Source organism: Polypterus senegalus, chromosome 13 (genome assembly GCF_016835505.1).
Source record: "Polypterus senegalus isolate Bchr_013 chromosome 13, ASM1683550v1, whole genome shotgun sequence".
Lineage (NCBI taxonomy): Eukaryota > Metazoa > Chordata > Cladistia > Polypteriformes > Polypteridae > Polypterus > Polypterus senegalus.
Window position 1 is genome coordinate 33,571,501 of NC_053166.1, and position 21,776 is coordinate 33,593,276.

Below are 21,776 nucleotides of genomic sequence, written 5' to 3' on the forward strand. Positions count from 1 at the left end.
GATAAGCAGAGATTCCCTCAACCCTGAATTGCATATGTAACACAGAAAATTGATGAATTTCTTAATGCTTAACAGGCCCACATTATTGAGCTTTCAAAGGTCTCACAGCATACTGTGACATGCCAATCCATTCATCCATTTTTCAAATGTTCATTTTCATGTTATGGGAATGCCTGCATCAGGTGCAAGGTAAGCGCCAACTCTGGAAGGGATGCCAGTCAATAGAAGGGCTGGCTGTGAGTAATCAGTTCCAATTAAACACAAAAATTACAGGCTGTAAAATAAAACACCCATGTCTTCAGGCTGTGAGCCAGCTTTGTCAAAAGGATATGTGACCTCCACGAAAGAAAGTAATGATGCGTTTATAATCACTTAGCAAAGGAAATAAAAACTGAAATTTGTAATTATGTTCACATTTATAATGTCGTGTAGGACTGACACTTTCAATAAATTGTGTGTGTTAAAAAGTCAGTTCATAAAAGGATGATTCATTTTGTGATAAAGGCATTGATTAAACAAAGGAAGCTTTGAATTACTAAACTAAAAGTTAGAGTGTTCTATTTTTAATATATAGGGCACACGTGTATGTCAGAAATCAGAGGGCACTGTAGGGCAGTAGATGACAGGAGTGCCAGGCATGGCTCATTACTGTGGCAGTCAGTATCATAAACCCCTCCAACGGAGTTCGACTCACCTCCCGATGAAGCTAGTGTTAGGTCATTACTGTTGTCTTCATACGTGTAGAGGGCCCTGCAAAGAGAAAGAAAGTGTCATCACAATAATGGCCACTTAGTGAGGTTGGAGCAAAAGCAAACCAAAAATTAAAAAAATAAGTAAACGGCATGGAATGGTCCATACAGCACTTTCATGTAAAATACGCTTTAGGAAATCACTCAACAAAAGATTTTACAATACCCTGCAACTGATTGTACCGTGTCATACTATAGAATCAAGTGCTTTAACTTGTGTGTATTGTGTACTCAAATAAATGTAGAGTAAATAAAATAAATGAACAGGAAATTGAATCAAATGAACAACATAAATAATATTTAGAAACTAAACAAAATGGGTCAAGTGAATTAAACAAGCTGCAGCGATAGACAAATTTGTACTGAGTGGCTTAATGCGTTTGTCCATATCGACCTTAACAGATCTGTTGTGTGGTCATTTCTTTTCCTTCATCATTCAGTGCATGCTCTGGTTTGGCAAACCAGCTGTTAACCATCATCAATTGTAAATTTATTTGAGTATGTGCGTGCATGTGTGCATACATGTAAATTTAAATAAGATAGGTATCTCAACAAATCAATAGGTCTGATACCATGACTAAATAGAGCAGACTGTAAACATCTCAGCTTAATTTAAACTATTTCTCCAGCAGTTATCGTTGGACATAACTCAAATTGTTCTTGAAGGACATGGGGAGAAGTAGTAGAGCAAAAACTCCATAACAAGGTAAACACAGTGCAGCTTATTTAAAGAAGATGATCTAATTTTTTCGTGCACACAGTAGGTCTTGGTGTTCATCGTGGATATCTTAGAACCCGCTTGTTCTAAACTGTTCTAACTTAGCCTGGATGCAGTCATCAAGGAGTTCTACACAATACAAAACACTGCACAGTTTTAAATCATGAAAATCAATTTAGGTTTTCCAGAGATTTGCAAACAAACACAATGAATAAATCAACTTTTCACGACATTTTGAGCATTGTAAAATTAGAATGTCAATAGCATCACCAAACCTCCTTTTACATTTACATTTACACAGTGTCCCCCTGAGCTTCATGTACCGTACTCACATTGCTCAGATTAGACAGATCATCTTCTTAGCATAGGACTGTGTATCTCCTGAAAGTCAATTCTCACAAAACGATAGCCTCCAGTTGCCTACTGGGTGACTGGGCAAGTCCTCCAATCCACTACCGTCTGGATAATCAACAGGATGCTAACCCGACAAGAATTACAGCTCAAGTCAATTTCAGATACTCTGTATATCAGAAAATCATCTGACTGATCAGATACTACCTCAGTTCCTTTTTTAGCTAGGTAATGCTCAACTCACCTCTTATTTCATCAGGTATCCATCTAATACCTCCTTAATTACATAAAACTAAGCTGGTACTCATGCCCTTAAGTAGGCTACAACTCAACATTTTCTTTCTTACCTTTCCAACACCCTTCAAATTCCCTGCTTATTAAAGCAGCACTTAAAAGAATCTAAACTTCACTCATCCTTGTACTGAGCTGCATACGCCAATTCAGAATTGCAGCAGACCTGGGGCCTATCCTGACACATGTTGGGAACAAGCCCTGGACTGAACCCCAGTCACAGCCAGTCTGACATTCACAGTTAGCATAATCTGCACATGTTTGGAAAATGGGAGTACCTGAAGAAACTTACTTAGACATGCTGAGAACGTGCAGCCTCCACACAAACAAAGCTAGGCCTTGATTTGAAGCCAAGTCTCCATGATTCCTGTGAAGTTTACAGTTAACCATCTTCTATTTGTGCCCCCGAGTTATAGATGAGAAACTGTTTTTAAAAGCAAACATCGTCATGCAAGTCACATGCCAGCTCTGAACTTTCCTTTGCTTATAAGTACAAGATTTAACTCATCTAACAATGACAAAAACATGTAAGAACTGAACACTTAACAAGAAGCAAATGAACAGCAACCTCAATCAGTGAAACAGAAACCTGAGTTTTATGATCATTAATAAAATACGCAGGAGCACCAAACACTTATTAAAGCAAGGTTCATCTAACTGACATTATGACACCCAGTCATGTTTAATTATTTGTTTGTCCTAACAAAACTGTGTACCTAGACGTTGTGAGCGGAGGTGGAGATGAACTCCACTAATGGCGTTCCACCTTAGCCAGGTCTTGTCCTCTGATAGATACTCACTCTGGTTTACAGCTTGTGGTCACACTGACCCCCTGCTGCAATCAGTTGGTTATTCTCATAGACGTCCCCTGCATAAAGTAGCAATTTAAACACGACTTAAAAGCGTTTCACTCAAGCACAAGAGCAGAAAAAAAAAAAAAGGAAATGCATTGGAGGCTCTTAGCTCTGCTCTTAATGCCTCGATGGCATGATGTTACATACAATTGCTAATAAACGAAAGCCTTTAAACTGTCAGCCTTCTTACTTAAAGCACAGAGGGTCACATGAGGGGAAGAGCTGAACATCATCCATCATTGCTAGTCAGGCTGCTAATGCCTCACTAAAAGTCACAGCCACTTGCAACTTTTCATCTCAACAGGACCTACTTGTGACCCTTTAATGAGTCCTGATTTGAGAAGAGAGGGGCTTCGATGTAAATATGGCTGTGAACCTGAAGCAGAACCTCCATTGCATTGAAAATAAACAAAGGGTGTTAGGAAGAAATGGAGATACAACACCAAACCCTAAAGAAGGGCAGTACAGCTATACAGAAAACCCAGACACTGACATGTCACTCTTTGGCCAAACCTAAACCCAGAATAAAGCCAAATTTGTCTTTGCATTCTTGGGATAATTTTGGAAGGCTGACTTTTCCTGGGAAGATTCACTACGGTTTTCAAATGTTCTCCATGTAGAGATGATAGCTTTCACTGTGGTGAGGTGGAGTCCCTGTACCTTAGAAATGACTTTGCATCTCTTTCCTGTTTGGTTAGGTGTCAACAACTTTTATTCTTCATCTCTTATGGAATTGCACAGAATCCTTGTGGTGATAAGTTCACCATCATAGTAAGGGTCAATATATGTTGAGATTTAGATTCAAAGCTGGTTGCATTTATTCAACCTGAGTTAAATTATGAATGAACTTTGGTCAGCTGTTTGAGTGAGCGATTAAGGACGCATTTACCCTACGCACAGTAGCAATACAAGTATTGGATAGCTTTATTACTTAAACATATTATGTGGTAAGGTTTACTCTGGTTACGTAATATTACACTTTGTCTAAAGATCTAAAGCCGTTCATTAGGAGTCCAGAGGACCAGACGGCATCAGTTAGAATCTCTCTTACTGATATTGCAACCTGGATGAAAGAACGCCATCTCCTGCTCAACCTTCCTTTGTTATCCCTGCTCTCCTGTCTGTTCAGCCCCCCATCTCTGTTCAGCTCAGCTCACTATCACTAACACCAGCCAAATCAATTCAATGGTGATCAATGACCAACTGTCCTTCACTGACCATAGTGCAGCTCTCACTTTGTCTTACAGATTCACTCTATACAGCATCCACAAGATCACACCATATCTGAAGGAGTATGCAGTATTCCTGGTCCAGGCTTTGGTCTTGTCACGCCTGGACTACAGCAAATCTGTGCCAGCAGGAATACCAGCATGCGTTACTAAGCCACATGTCCCTCGTCTTTTCAGGTCACTACATTGGCTCCCTGTGCCAACACATATTAAGTTCAGGTTTTTGATGCTTGTCTAAAGAGAAGTCAGTGGGTCATAACTGTATATATGGAGTCACTTGTGAGGTTCTATGCTCTTCTTGCACAGGCAGATCTGCAGATGAACAGCAAGTCTAATGATGCCACCACTCTCAATCCAAGCTCTCTTTGGATGTTTTACTCTATCAAGACCCTCTGCTGTATCAAACAGGTTCTCATATAATGAAAAGGTGGATTATATTTTATTCCACACAGACAGTAACAGAGCCAGGGTCTGCATCAGGAGCTGTAAGATAGCAGTGCTAACCACTTCACCACTGTGCCACTGCTAAATGAGTTCATCCATGCATCTACCCATCCATCCATCCAGCCTGCTTAGCCAGGGCAGGGTCATGAGGCACCTTGAGGATATCCCAGCAATCATTGGGCGCAAAGCAGGAACACCACCTGGACAAGGCACCATCCATCACAGGCAGAGTAGACGCAAACAAATACCAGGGCTCATTTAGTGTTGCCATTTCACGTAACATGAATGTCTTTGCACTGTCAGAGGAAACCCACTCAGACATAAGGAGAATGTTTAAACTCAATGCAAGGAGCACCCAAGACATGAACTACTATTGCAAGTACCCCTAAGTTATATTAGGTCAAATACAAAATAAAATAAATAGGATCACTCTGAGCTGAATTCAAAGTGTGTTACTCACCACTACCTCAAAGATTTCTGTTCAGTGTTCTGGGTTCTTTTCTGCCTTACATCATCTTATTCCAGTTTAAACCCATATAATTCAGGTTTAAACTACAATTGCAAACTTGGAGTTTCCCAAAATTTTAAATTAACTTCCTCTAGCCATCACGGACTTTAATTTTGAGCTAGCTAAGTCAGGATATTAGGTCTAATCAACAAAATCTGTAATGGCTTAAAAGGTTTATATTAAACAAACACCCTGTCTGCCACACTAGAATGATGACAAGATGACATGAAGCTTGTCTTCATACATATATGATCAACTTGACATGGGTCCTTCCAAACCTGATGTACATAACTAAGACCCCTGCCACTTTTTCATATTATTTATAATACAACTAGTCACATGTGATCTGTCAAGGTGCTTAACATATTTCTGAAGGATCACTGGCAAATGTCTAAGCCTTTTCCTGGGCCTTCATACTACCTCACATTACTCCAGTGGTGCACCTGGGACACCAAACATGTTTGAGTTTTAACTGCCAGCAAAACCAAGATTTGCCTTAGCAAGGCACACACTGGCCGATTATGCCAGAGCTTGCCAGCTCACACACAGGAGTTTTTGTATGCTGCCCTTACCAATTCTTACAATAACATATTGAAACCTAAAAACTGAGATCGCAGTCCTCATAGATGCTGATAGAAGTAATCAGGAGTGGCGAGGGGAACAGGGATTTGACATTCAGACACAAATATAAATTCAAAATCCTTGTAGACCACAGTCACTTTGTGGGAACTACATTTATAAGTAGGCAATACTGAGCATTCCTAGATAAGGGGTTCCTTCAACAACCTGTCTCATCCTTGACTATCTTTACTCAAAAATTAAGCCCAAAAATGATCCAAGTTTACAAGACAGTTTAAAGGTCTTAGGCAACCCAGTAAGGGAATAATGCTACTCTGGATCTCCCCAAAGTATTTTGGAATTACACCCACTGAGCAAATTATTACAAACAATATACTAATACTGCTAGGAATACTGGGTAGGGCCTCCTTTTCTTCAGTCCTTCATGGCATGGATTCCACAAAGATGCTCCTTTGAAACTGACATTATTGTATCTCTCAGTTTCTGTAGATCTGTCTCTGCATATTCATGCTGTGATTCACTGTTTCTTCCACATCCCAGAGGTGTTCTCTTTGATTCACAACTGGTGACTGACAAGGCCAGTGAAGAACAAACACTAAACTTATTGAAGACTGGTGACTGATGCATTATCATTCTGGAAGTAGCCATTAGAAGACGGCTAAATTGTGGTCATGAAGGGATGCACATGGTCAGCAACAAGACAGAAATAGGCCATAGCATTCAATGGTGATTGATTGGTAGCAATGAGCTGAAAATGTGTCAGGAAATCATTCCACACACCATTACACCACCAGCAGCTCATCTACCTGGACTGTTGACACAAGACAGGTTGGGTGCATGGATTCATGCTGTTGGCACCAAATTCTGGACCTTCCATCTACGTGCCTCAGTGAAAATCAAGATTCTTCAGACCAGAAGTTTTTCCAGTCTTCAGCTATACAGGATTGGTGATCCTATGCCCACTTCCTCCTCACCTCTCTGTTTTTGGCTGACAGGAGAAGAACCTGATGTGGTCTTTTGCTGTTGTAGCCCAAAATTTGACATGTTGTGTATTCAGAGCACAACACAGTTGTACAGAGTGGTTGTCTGAGTACCGTAGCTTTTCTGTCCATCTTGAACCAGTCTGGCCATTCTCCTCTGACCTCTCTCATCAACAAGGCATTTCTGTCTGCAGAACTGCTGCTCACTGGATGTTTATTGCACCATACTGAGTAAATTGTATAGACTGTTGTATGTAAAGATCCCAGGAGATCAGCAGGTACAAAATTACTCAAACCAGCCCAAGTGGCACCAACAATCATGCTATGGTTAAAATCACTGAGATCATGTCTTGTCCCTTTCTGGTGTTTGATGTGAATCTTAACTGAAGCTCCTGACCTTCATGCGTTCTTCATGCGTTTATGCATGGCACTGCTGCCACATAGTTGGCTGATTGGATAATTGCAAGGATAAGCAGGTGTTGCTAATAATTTTCTCACTGAGTGTACTTTTTATAGTTACTGTTAGTCTGTACTGATTTTCAATGTGAAACAGAGGCGTGTTATGCCAGGAATGAGTGCCCTCAATGCCCCGAAGCAGGTGTCCGGTACATGCCATCAGGATGTGGCAAGAGGAATGACAGAGCCATTGGCACAGCTTTCCACAGTGCTGCCCAACTTGCAGGAAAACCATGGCATGATGTCCGATAAAGCACAACCACAAGTGCAAACCCGAGTGGACTGCAGATCCAGTGAAACAGACATGTTTAAAGATAAAACGTAATTTGATTAAACAAGTCAGCAATTTGAAAAACAGAATCCAAAAAATGATGACAGCAGGTAACACATTGATTAGAAAAAAAAACCAAAGCCAAAATCACTAGACAAAACTCCAAAAACAGGATGAGGGTCAACAATACCAAAATACTGGAGAGCAAATGGAGCGTTTGGAAGTGGCCATCACTAAGGTACGAACACAAAAGGCAGAGTGAAGCCTGTGTCATAGACACTACGTTTTATTATGCCAGCACCTCCATATTATAACCACTGCCCAAAAAATGTTGCCAAGCAACAGACCCAGAAGGGGCCCAGTCAATAGAAAGCCCAGAGTAGAGCCCCATCCACCAACACAGAAGATTCTAGAAAATATCACGCAAATGTATAAGAGGCCCTGCTGTACTGGGAATCCATGCTCAAGTTGGGCATCTTTAGAGTAAGGGTGTCAAGGCTCCAGTCACTGGACACACGCTTAGCATGTGCAAAGTGTACCATCTCTAAAACAAATACTCAGACTGTCAGTCTCTCTAAAATTATGGCACAACAGTATAAACCACTTTTAAAATGTTGTTTCTGCTGTGTATGGCCAGGTTAGGGGATCACATGCCTGCCACCCAGGGTCTGTGTTACCCTACTTCTCCGCATTTTCTCCTGACGGCATAATATAAGTTCAAGGACTGGAAGATATCATGAAAGTCAGCAAGCAAGCAAAGTCCATCTTATCTTTTTGCCAAAGCTAAAACTGAAATCAAAAAAGATGTGGAGAATTCACAGGAAGAAGTGAGAATCCAACTCAAAAATAACAAAGAGCAAGGTGAGCACATGTGAAGTAGTTTTATCCAGTTCTTGGATGATTCAGAAATATATGCGCTGTTTTTTCAAAAGGTTGCTTTGATGATGTCACACGTGCACACATTCCCTGGACATTCTGGGTAAAATCAATATAGTTTGTTGCTATGTGCCCATGAAAAAACAAAATGATGTTGCAGAGTAATCTGAAATATTCAGCTTATCAAAAACCTTTTTATGTGAGAAATGAACATTAGAATTAGATTTTGGGTAAAAACACGCATACATTAACTTATAATAACTAGAAACCACAGAAACATTAAAGAAAAACACCAACCATAACACTATTGTGACAATGCTTAAACAGATACAATGCAGTTTTCTCCTTTTGATTTAGATGAGAAGGTAAATTCTCCCAACTCCTAAAGCCTTGGCTGTTTAGACAGAATAGCTCCGGCCAAAACTCAAACTTCGAGCCCAGGGGGTTGAGGCTCTTAAAAGCACAGTGAAGGCCTGGCTCACCTAAACATGTCAAAATAATTAAGTAAATCAAAAGGGATGCCATAGAGGCTGCTTCACTTCAATAACAAATCCACAGGAACCTTTAAAGAGTTACAAAATCTAAACAAACGTCAGCATGTGACAGGAAACGCTGGCTCGTGGTATAACAAGGCTGGATAAGGAACCGAAAGTTACACTGTAGTGGAGTGGGGAGTGACATCCATTCCACAAAAAACGAGAAAGGCAGCAAAAAAAAAAAAAACACTAGCAAAAGATGACAAAAGCATTAAAACCATCCTTTTTGGGCCTGTTTTTAATTTTAAGGTTGCAGGGAACCTCTGACAATTCCAGCAAGGACCAACTCTGCCGTCCATCACTTGGCCCACAGACACGTACATTCACACATATATGGGATATATGATAGACACTAAAGGAAACAGACACATTAACATGGGGAAAACATCAAAATTCCACACACAAATACCTTAGACGAAGGTTCCTGAATCTGTGAGGCATAAGTGCTGATCACTGTACCACCAATCAATCCATCTATACTTTTTTGGGCAACATTTATTCAGCTACGAGGTTGTGGTGGTCTGGAGTCAATGCTGACAGCATCTGACCCTGACTGGGCTGATAGGTAATTATAGGGCATATTGGGCTTAGAGAAAACCCTGTTCAGACACCTAGGAGACAAGCAAACTCCATGCAGCCAGTGGCCAGGCAAGGTCACAGCAAGTGTGAGAAAACAATACTATGCCACTCTTAATTCATGACATCAAATGAAACAAAACCGCATTATCAGACACCTGGGCTGCTCATTGAATCCTGAAGCACAAACTACATTTGGCTCTAGAAACACAAAGGAAAAAACAAGAGGAGTAAATACAAAAGCAGGTGTCTGCCTGTTGGTTTGTAAGAAGCACTGGGCTGCTATCCCCTACTTCTGTGACCATCAGGAGCAGCAAAAAGACCAGCACAGCATTGACACCAATCCCATTAAGCAACAGGCTGGCAAAGAGATCTTGTAGACTGAGTTTCCCTTCACAGTCGACACTAGAGCAAGACAAGCCTGACTAAATGGCTCTTAGAAGAGCACTAAAAAAAAAAAAAGAAAAGGTTGGCGTGGGTCATCACTGTAGCCATAAATTCTTTTTAAAATGGCTTCATATACAGGGCAGAACATGAAAACCCAAACAACTGGTGGTCTTGGGAAAGTCAAGCATATTCTGCAAAACTACGGACTTGGCTACCCTCAAGTCATCCATTTAGCTAACGTACCTTTGCAAGGCTGTGGGACATTTCAACAATGGGGGTCTAGGATATTTTCTAGGCTGCTATAGCAGGGCACAAATAGATACTTGCACCAAGGCTGAAGGCACAGTGTTTTCTTGTGCCAATACTGAGCAGCACTTATGGCACTTCACAACCCTAAAAAAAGAAGCTGCTCTTGCTGGCCCCTTTAAACAGATGGCTAAGTGATTGCAGCAGTGGGAGGCGTAATATAATAAGGGGGATGAAGCACTCTCTTCATTCACCAACAAGCCCAATGGCACAGTGGTGAGCAGTATTGCACCTCGGCTTCTGGGTTTGATACCTATGCACGTTGGATTTTGCACATCTTCTGTATGCTTGTGCTGGCTTTTCTTCCATGCCTCCAAAGATTTCTGTTAATTGACGATTCTAAATTGTGTCATTTGAGTGAGCATGCAGATGCTTTCCTAAGTGGGTCATGATATGAACTAGCTGCCTGTCCATGGCTGTTTCCTGCCTTGTAGTCAGTGCTGAGGTATGTGGCTGTTCTCCATGAGCCAGATTAATTAGGTTTGAGGATGTTAAATTAAACAAAAATGTAAAGAAAGTATAATTGCAAAAAGTTTAGGTAGTAGGCTCAGTAACTGAAAGGGGAAATGGGTTAAAAGGCCTGGTAAAACAAATAGGGCAACACAAGATTTAAAATATACAAGACAAAATAGCAAGGTGAGGCGGTGGATGAAGTAAATGGGATGAGGCCACAATGACGAATCAATGCTCAAGTGGTTTGGAGCGTGAAGAGAAATTCCAGGGAAAGAAGTAGGGTAAAAGATGATAAAGTGGGTTAAGATAAAGTGAAACAGTGGGCAAAACAAGAGAAAAGGAACAGCGGTGCAAACCTGTAACATCAGAGGATAAAGTAGGTATGGCGTGGCTGCTAAGATAGATGTAATAAGACTGTAAGGACAGTTGGCTAACCAAGTGTGGACTGAGAACTGAGTAAGCAAAAAAAAAATAAAAACAGGCACAAGACAGTGGAGTAAGATAGAAGATAAATTAAAGAGAGACAAAGGTTAAAGTAAGAAGGATGAGGCTGAGAAGCAAGACAGTAAAAAAGTAACTGGCAAGAAACAGTGGGGTAAGATACCACCTGAAGTAAGTGAGGTGTGAGCCAGCAGGCATGTCATTTTGAGTGACAGTAAAACAGATGGCAAAGTGAATGAGTGGGGAAAATAGATAAACTGTTAAAGTGAAAGAATGGTTTGAGACCATATAAATGAGACAGTGGCACAAAGCCACAAGCAGAAATATTGGCATGAAATAAAATTTATAAGGAGAGAAACCAGGGTAACATCCAGTTTAGGGGGTAAGCAAGGAAATTCACAGCCATACACACAACTTTGTGGGATGATGTAATAGGATGTAAAGGAAATTCAAGACTTTGGAAGGAAGGAAGGAAAATGGGCATGTCAATGACTAATAAATGTGGTGTGTCTAGTTTACCATACTTGAGATAAAAATGACACACCACTGTTGTGTATATGTAAATGACTGGGGTTATTAAATAGATGACTTGGTCCAGATTGCAAAACTTGGGATTCTGTTTTGCAGACTCTAAGTTAAATATTACATAGAGTAAGTGATTCTAAGGCAGAAGGGTGAGTAAGGGCAATATTAGAGTATGAGTTTAATATACTCAGTGAATATCTGATTTAATCATTGACAGCAAGGTTCATTCAATTAAAAATAAAAATATAATTCCTTGTAGAGTGGTAATCTGGTAGGACCTGCATCCACACGAACAAAGAGTCTTTCGGTTTCTTAGTGACATTAGCCTCAGTCATCCTAGTTACTCTGAAATATACAACATTAGCAAAATCTGCTATATGGAGGCACAAACAGGACAGACACATTATGTTAGATCATGTACAAGATAAATGAAAAAGATATTTAGTTTTTAAAACTGGCCCAGTGGGGAACGTTAAATATTAATTATCTCTAAACTCATAACATGAGAGAGTTGCAGCTTCACTTAATGTCAGGAGCTTGTTTTAAAATTCCATAACCGTAAAACTTTATTGGATTACTTTTAAACCTATTTATGTCTTGAGATAATTAAATTACCTAATCTCACAGGAGTAGACCTTAATTAATTTAATATACTGTATATACGTAATACACAGATTATAGATCAGTGTATATATATACACATACAGTGCCTTGTAGTCTTATGCTAAAATCACTTAATTTTCTCCTCACTTAATAACACTCAATATCCCAGAATGACAAAGCAAAAGCAAGATTTTGAGATTTTTTGGCAATTTATTGAAAGTCATAAAATGAACTATCATATTGAGAAAAGTATACAGACCTTTTATTCAGTACTTCTGGCTCTAACTGCTCCCAAAGGGGCTTTAACAGAGCCTTCATGGATAAGACACCACAAGCTTTGCACATCTGGATTTGGGGATTTTTTTTGCCGTTCTTCTCTGATGCTCTGTCAGGCTGGATGGAGACTGTCAGTGGACAGCATTCAAGTCCAAGCTCTGGCTGGGCCACTAAAGAACATTGCCCAGAGTTGACCCTGCTTTGCTTTGTGCTTAGGGTCTTTACCCTGGTGGAAGGTGAACCTTTGCCCCAGTCTGAGGTCCAGAGCACTCTGGAGCAGGTTTTCATTAAAGACTTCTCCGTACTTTGATCCATTTAGTTTACCCTCAACCCTGTCTAGTCTTCCAGTCCCTGGCACTGAAAAACAACCCAGCTTCCAGTACCATGTTTCACTGTTGGAATGGTGTTACTTGGTTTCCATCAGACATAACAGTTAGAGCTGAGGCCAAACAGTTTAATCTTGGTTTCATCAAACCAAAGAATCTTGTTTCTCGGAGTGTGAGGGTCTTTTAGGTGCTTTTTTTTGCAAATTCCAAGCAGGCTTTCACGTGTCGTCTGGCCATTCAGCTATAAAGCTCAAACTAGCAGAATGTTGCAGCGATGGATATCTTTCTGGAAATTTCTCAACAGAAGTTCTTTGAAGCTCAGGCAGAGTGACCACAGGGTTTTTGGCAATGTCTCTTACCAAGGCCCTTATTCCAAAATTGTTAGTTTTGGTTACCTATACTAATCACAGCTGATCTAAAAACTTCTGTTTATTAATTAGGGGGGTAGACTGTGCTCTGGGGAAACTTCAGTGCTGAAGGAATATTGTATAGCCTTCCCCTGATTTGTGACACAATACAATTCAGTCTATAAGCTCTGCAGGGAATTCCTTGGACTTCATGACTTGGTTTTTGCTCCAATACACATTGCCATCTGTGTGACCATATATACTGTAAACAAATGTGTGCCTTTCCTAATCTGGTCCTATCAATTGAGTTGACCACTTCAAACAAGGTGTTGAAACATCAACAGTGATTAACAGTGTCAAAGCAAAGGGTCTGAATCCTTGTGTAAATTAAATATTTCAGTCTTTAATTTCCTAAAATTTCTAAAATCCAGTTTTGGCTTTGTCAATCTGTGATATTGAGTGTTGCTGGATGTGGGAAAAAATAATTTAAATGATTTTAGCTTAATGTTACAATATTTAAAAAATATGTAAAAAGTGAATAAGTCTGAATAATTTGTGAAGGCACTGTAAACATATCTACACACATTTATTCACTGAAGCATACTTAGATGGTTCCTTCACTCTGGTGAGCAACATCCTCTGAATTTCCTGCTCATCATCTGACAATGTGACATTGGTATTCTGGAGAGCACACCTCATTAGCTACAGTTTATTCATGCCCAGCATTAGTTGCAGGATCCCAAGTATTTAATTAACAAAACTCACATACACTTCTGTGCTGGCCCCAGATGCTTCACTGCAAGTCCTTCATGAAAAGAAAATTCAAAAGAAGCTTCATCTTATAGGTTGACAGCACAAAAATGTTCGAGCAACTTAAGTTTGCTTTTCTTGGCAAACAGAACATTTCAGCCAAAACTTTTATTGGGTCTGGTAGCTGGATGAACAGGGAGGACCAAAACCTATTGAAGGCATGCGACATTGCTTTCCGTATGGGAGATCAAGAGGCCTGCAAGACAGCTGGGTCCAATCTGATGAAAGGAATTAAGGAAGCAAAGTGCTGCTATAAAGCAAAAATATAAGAGCATTTTATCAGCTCTGACTCCTGACACACGTGGCAGGGCATTAGGTCCATCACAGGCTACAAGAGTAACACCTGTTCAACCATCTTTGGAAACTTATTTCTTTCTGATTACCTCTATCACTTCTTTTAACGTTTTGACAAGGACCTAACCAAACTAACTAACCCAGCAAGGGGCTCCATTAAGCACTCTAGTGCTGAATGAACATGAAGTGAGACGGGATCTAAGCCACATTGATAAGACACATGGCCCTAATGGGGTTACTGGTTGGGTCCTGAAGCATTGTGCTGAACAACCAATGACAGTGTTCACAAGCCTGTTTAATATCTCTGTAGAGCAGGCTACTATCCCCACTTGCCTCAAGTCCATTACAATCATCACTATTTCAAAACGGGCAGTGGTAAAGTCCCTGAGCGATTATCGCCAGATGACCCTACCCCCTATTGTTATGAAGTGCTTTACAGGGGAAACAGGTCAACTGAGAATGCTGTCTCACTTGCCCTTCACACTGCCCTGTCACACCTGGAGCACAGGGCAGATAAGTGTGGATGCTGTTCATTGACTACAGCTCTGCCTTCAACACCACCCTCCCCAATAAGCTGGCTATTAAACTAAACAACTTGGGTCTCCGCTCACTCCTGTGCAGCTGTATTTTGGATTTTCTCATTAAGAGACCACAAACTCTGTGCATGGGTAAGCACTTCTCTTCATCCATAACACTGAAGTACCGCAGGGCTGGGTACTGAGCCCTCTCCTTTACTCCCTCTTCACAAACGACTGCAAACCTACCTATGATACTAACATCATAATAAAGTTTACAGTCGAAACAGATCTTCAGTAATTACAAAGCAGCCTATAGAGAAGATATCGAGAAGAGTTGTAGCCAGAACAACATCCTTGCACTCAACTGCAAGAAAACAAACAAAGAGATTCTGAAATTCAGGAGTTCTGGCTACAGCAGTCACCATCCCTTCAGCATTAATGGAGAGAGGGTGGAGACAATCAAGTTTCAAATTCTTGGGATTCCACATCAGCCAGGACCTGTCACTTTCTGAGTAGCCTGAAGTAAGCACAACTCCCACAACAGCTGCTGGTTAAATCCTACAGATGCGCCACAGAGTCTGTCATCATGTACTACATTACAGCGTGGTATACTGGCTGCACCTCTGAGAACATGAAGACCCTCCAGCGTATCATCAAAATGGCTCAGAGAATTATTGGCACTCGGCTACCATCATTGGAAGATATCTTCACTACCCGCTGCAGCTGAAAAGCAAAGAACATTTGTAGAGATCCAACCCAACCTGGCTATAGCATTTTCACTCCCCGTGCATCAGAGCCCTGCATGCCCACACTACCAGACTAAAGAGAAGCTTTCACCCCAAAGCAATCAGCCTGTTAAATGCACAGAGATCTCTGCCCCTTCCTATAACAGACAACACGAATGATTGAACTGAACATCTGCATCAACCACACATAGCCACACACTTAATACACTGACTGTCATTCTAACTATGACTTCATTTATTATTTATCTATTTATTCTTACATATTTACCTTTAATTTTACTCTGTGTATGTTTGGAACTCTTAATAGTAACTGCGCTTTTTGTAGTTTAATGTCTCCTCTTATATACCTTTATCTAAGGCAACTATAGGCTTGCTTCAAACGATATTTCATTGTATTGTACTGCGGCAATAAAGGTATCTTACATCTTACCGTCAGAATATTCTTAAAAAAAAAAAGTTCTGGTTCAATCTCCACTCCTAACTTATTCTATGGCACCTAGTCTGCCACTAAACTCATTTCACTCCATCTATGGAAACAACAACTGGACTATACAAATAAACGTCTTTGCATAGGAATTCACTTTAGGAAGGTGCTGCAGCAAATTAACAATGGTAATAAACTTAACAAGCAACCACATCCAAATTCCAGAAAGTGAAAATATGGTAAAGTTGAATTTTGAAATACTTGTCCCAATTCATACAACACAATTAATTCAGACTTCCGAGTAGCCAACTGTTTAGTGAGAAACCCAGACCTGTTTTTGAAGAAAGAGAGGCGTCTCCATGGAGACACCAAGTGCTTCAGCATGTGGCGTGTACATAGAAGAGTTTGCTAAACATGGCCTGCTTGGCGCGCACCTCTTCTTGTCAGCCCCCAGTACGTCGTCATGACTACAAGGGTGCCACATCCTGGTGAAAATGCAGGGATCCCTCGCCTCCCCCTGCCACCCACACTGCCCTCTCATCTTAATTGCAATTCAAGAAGAAAAGCAAGGAAATGGAATCTAACATCATCACTCTGTTATTTAGATCACCAAGGTAACCAACAGCATCCTCCGAATCACCATGGATACAGCAATTCCATACCAGGGACCTCCATTTTCCAATATAGCATCCTCCTCTCAGCTCAGTACTCCATTTTAATGGAAATACAGATGGCCTGCAACATTGATTCTTATGTAAATATAATCCAAATGAGGCAATGGCCTTGTCTGGACAACTAAAGAATTCCACAATGGAGTGAACGTTCACTTAGACTTTTAGAAATTAAAGTCCATCCATCTTCAAAATTACTTGTCTGCTTCAGAAACATCAATGTTGGAAAGAAATACAAAGTAAAAATAAAATGAGCAAAATGGTGTATAAAATAGAATTTTCAGAAAACGAGGATTTAATAACCACTTCACTGCCCACTACAACTGTAGACATGCTTCACTCCAAACATGAGAAGTCCACCATGAGTTCTGCTGATGACTGCCATTCCATTTAAGAAAGTAATTTTAAATGAATCCTCCTCATCCTTCTCAAAATTTTCCCAAATCAAAAGACTGCTGTTCATGACACCACTGGATCGGGGAATCTAAATAATTACTATACTGTAGATCATTCTCAGTGTCCAGCAGGGAGTGCTACCTCCACTGGATGGATCAGGTTTAATGTTGGGAAATGCACTGCAAAAAAGCTGTACCATTTACAATGGCACTTCCTACCACAGCACAATAATAATCTTATACCTGACACACATTAAAAGATCATTCAGCTTACAAATTCATAGTCAGGCTGTGTAGGAGACCCCAAGTGAATATTAGCAGTTTGAATGTTGCTGTAATGGTTTAGGATGCTCTGTTTTTCTGTTTTTCTTAGCTGCTGTGCTATCCAGGTACTCCAGCATGTCCGGGGGTTTGGTGCTAATGAGGTAGAAAACTACGAATGTTCAAGTCAAGTGTATTCACTGCTCTTTATTGTGCATTGCACCGTTACTGGTATATAATAAAAAGAAAAGCAACCAATGTAAATAATACCTAGAAACAACATATGTATTGTACATGAAAGAATAATATTTCTTAAGCAGGTTATATGAGTGTGCAGCTTATTGAACCCTTAGACCACTGTGATGTATTGAATGACTGAACTTCATGTCTGACCACATTCACACATATAGGAAATCCAAAAGACAGTCATACAAAATCCACTTACACAGGAAATCCAAAGCACTATGGTGTAACCTAAAAAAAGAGCTAGAAGAGACTACATCATTTACTTCGGCATGAAATCCAACGGACTGCTGAACACCACCGCCAAGTACAGGGAAGCCAAATGATTACCATACAACAGTCACATATGGAAGAAATCAAGATTGCTGTTGTACATGCTAGAAATACAAGAGAGGTCCTCACATGACTCTGAAGGATTTTGTATAACACCACACGGGCAAGATCTAATACAGCCTAACCCGGAAATACAAAACTCTGCTGTGGAAGAACCACTTGAGCAAGATTGCTGTAAACCACCAAGACATGCAGCAAGATTATTAGGACACATGTGACCAAGAAGTCCAAGAAATCCACTCATGTCCACCGGTAATCCAAAAACTGCTGCACATCACCAAAATGTGTAGTAAATGGCCCACATTTACAGAAGGTCAGAAGATAAAACTTTAGCAAGATTTAAACTGAACTAGAACAAGCCTGGTGAAATCAGTAAAAACCGGTTCACACAACCTGTTGCAAAAATATCACTGATGATGAGCACAGGGGGGCTTTTCTATGCCTTCAAAGACATATACGGAGGAACCTCTCTCTGGATGTGGAGGCAACCCCTGTTCCAACAGGAAATGAAGGCAAAGTTTGGGGAACTCCTTTCATCTCACTAGTTAATGGAGAAATCCTGTAAGGTGAATAAAGAAACCTATCCTTCAGCACTAACACAGTACGAAGAAGAACATTTTTTAATACCACGTGGGGATGGAGATGAGTCAGGAGGAAACAATACCAGAGCATAAAGATACACCAGGGACAATACCCTAACCGCAAGGGACAGACTGACGTAAGACACAAGTCAATGATGCATGATGATCACCCCAAAAAAAAAAGTTTAGATATTATTATTATTTATTGGAGTCAAAAATCACAAAATTCTATAAATAAGTAAAAGAAAAAATAATTATTATTTAATGGAGTAAAAATCATGAAATGAGAATAAAATATTTACTCTCTTACTGATTGGAGTATTCCCGTTAAACTGAGGTCCACTATGCTCGATGAGTATTTATAAGAGACTACATAAAACAATCCATTTGTTTTAACTGACATTTTTATAGATTGAAAAACTTAAAAAATAAATAAATAAATAAATAACAGGAAAAATCTAAAACTAAAGTGGTATGCAATGGGTCATTGTAACTCGACTTTCAGCTAACTAAATCACCTAAATACAAACATTGGTGTTATGAATAAATAATTGTTTTTTTTTTAATAGTTTGTCCTGTGAAAGAAAGTTTACTCGATCAAAAATAAAAACCACATTTTTAGCATTAAAAACCACAACTTTCTTGATATTTTAGTTTACTATTTAAAAATGGAATAAGAATCTAAAAATTAACAACATCACATTAAAGTTTGATAAATTCTGAAAAGAATGATACCAAACATATATATGTAGGTTTTAAAATTATACCGATTTAAAGTGCAACAAAAAACGTGACATTAAAACGTCACATAAAATCGTTGCACAAAATCATCGAACTTTTACGTTTAGGATTTTATTATATATAGAGAGTAGATCTATACCTCAAAGACACAGTAGGAGGATCAGAGAATAAGTCCTTCATTCTTTTCGTGAAGAACCTTTAATACAAGCAGTGTAAGGAGACAAGGCACAGAGGAATTTTCTAACCACAGTGTGGCAAAACGATAAGTTTAAAGAAGAAATGCCCTGATACATTTCCAGCATTTTTGCAGCTCATAGAACCAATATGAGAAAACCAATAGGATGAACAGGAATCTACAGGGGACAACTGAAGAGATACTAAGTGATTTAGAAATTGTAGAGGGAGAAATGTTGCTTGGAGTAAATAGGCTGAAATGTAACATATCACCAGGATCAGATAACATTTATTATCGAGTGTAATTAGGGGGTCCAGATATACAGTACTCCTTGGCATTCACTTTTGAAAACTCTCACACACCGGGGAAATTCCTAAAGACTGGAGGCTAGCAAATACTATTACATAGTAAAAAAAAAAAAAATGGTGACTGGGTTCATCCAAGTAACTATAGGCTATACAGTATAATAAAACACTAATATAAGGAATAATGGAAGGAATTATTAAGGGAAAGACTGAGCACCACACGGCAAGAAGTGGCATATTGGCAAATACTCAGCAAGGGTTCAGATAAAGAAGGTTGTATTTCACTAATATGCTGGAATTCTATGAGGAATCAACAAAAGAATATGATAGGAGCATATGATATTATTTATCTTAATTTTCAGAAGGTGTTTGATGAGGTACCACATTAAAAGTGCAGTTAGTGGGTACAAACCTGGCAAAAGCACAGGAAGAAAAGGGTGATGGGGAGGGGACAATTTTCATAATTTGGTGATATGTGGTGTCCCTCAGTGTTGAGGCTGCTGCTCTTTTAATATACATAAACAATCTGAAGAGAAATATAATAAATAAGCTGGTAAAGTTTGCAAATAATATCAAACTACAGTATGTGGAAGCCCAGATAATGTAGAATCAGCTAAATTGTTATAGAGGGACTTTGACAGCATATAGACTTCGGCAGATTTGTGGGAGATGAAATTTAATGTAAGTAAATGTAAAATTATATGTAGAAATTAAAAATGTTACATTTGAATATACAATGTGAGGTCTACACTTGAAAGTACTCCTTATGAGAAGGACCTAGGAGTCACAGTGACTAATCAGTATTTCTATCCAGACTCTGTACTGAAGCGGTAAATAAGGCTAATAGTATGTTAGGTCATATAGCGCCCTGATGCGTGAATTGGATGTCAAGGGAGGTTAGGATTAAAGCACACTAATCAGGTTTCTCCTGAAGTACTGTGTGCAGTTTTTATTGTCTCCATATTACAAAAAAGAAGAGCGACTGGGCTGATTCCTGGACAGAGGTATTTTTTTCCTTGTGTCCCAATTTTTCCTTTTTTGTGTTTTCATGACCCACGATTGCCACAGAGCATCACCCTAGGGGGTTGTTTTTACTTGGAGAATCGTCCCTCATTGTCTTCCTGGGGGTGTCCCCTTGGAGAGTCATTGATGTGGGTAGTGGCAGAGCAATGCCGTTTACTTAAGCAGCCTGCAGCAACCCATCAAACCACAAACTGTTCACTACCCTATTCAGGACTATTGTGACTCATGACAGAACAAACCCAAATTCAGGCAACACTCAGCCCGTAGATTAAGAACCTGTGATCTAGATGAATACGATGGTGGGACCCCTCCAATTCTAGCTTATATATCTGCACTTCTCCCACAAGAATGAGCTTATAAAAAGTATACAACAAAGAATTAAAAACATGGATATACTGAAGAATGAAGTGAGAGACAAGTTAAAAAATGGTCTTGTTCACCTGGCCCTACTATGGTAGCAGTTGCGCCAATCTGTATAAATGGAAAAACAGGCAATTCTGGCTCTGCCAGGGTTATATGGCAGTTGTGGACAAGAGCTAAAAACCAACACAGGGCAGCAAGCTGTTCCTACCCTCACTGCCCCCATGACTGTCTTAACTGGAACATTGTACATTTACCCTAATCCTAAAATTCTCTCTAAAATGTAGAAACAACAGAGCGCTAAGATGGAGTCTTTGAATACATAAGACTGGAATTTGCATTTGTAGAAGGACATTGGCATCTCGCTGCGAGAAAAAGAAAGTTGTTTCAAAGGCGAGCGCAACCCATTACTTAAAATGCCCAGTGAGAAGCTCCCTTGTTTCCATAGCAACCAGTTTCCTTTTGACAGACAGTAAAGCATTAAGCTCTAATGAACGGTACAACCCAAAAAATGGATGTGACCATTACGGCCAAAGTAAATTTTCACTTTGAAGAATTGTTTTGTTCTGTGGTAACTGCGGAAGCGTCACTGATCTTCGCCTCATGATTCATGCCTACAGGCCCTCTGGATTGCTATTTCAGTACGATTAGCTCCATCCATCTTCTCATTCTTAAATCTGCTTAATACAGATCCAGGTAAACAGAGGGATGGGACAATTCCAAAAACATCAGATTTTAGTCAGAAGCCAGTCATGGATGGTTTGCCAATGCATCATCACTTTAAATTCTTTGATTAACAGACAAAAAAAAGTTA

At 39.8% G+C, this 21,776-nt stretch overlaps 1 protein-coding gene across 5 annotated transcripts in view; it reads right to left on the bottom strand.

The window, feature by feature from the left end:
- dbn1 (drebrin 1) overlaps nt 1-21,776 on the bottom strand; it is a 181,837-nt gene that overhangs the window by 66,053 nt on the left and 94,008 nt on the right. For all 5 annotated transcript variants that reach the window (XM_039776491.1, XM_039776490.1, XM_039776489.1 and 2 more), the window contains exon 2: nt 695-750. In XM_039776491.1, the coding sequence (XP_039632425.1) occupies nt 695-750 (56 nt within the window). The remainder of the gene's footprint in view (nt 1-694; nt 751-21,776) is intronic.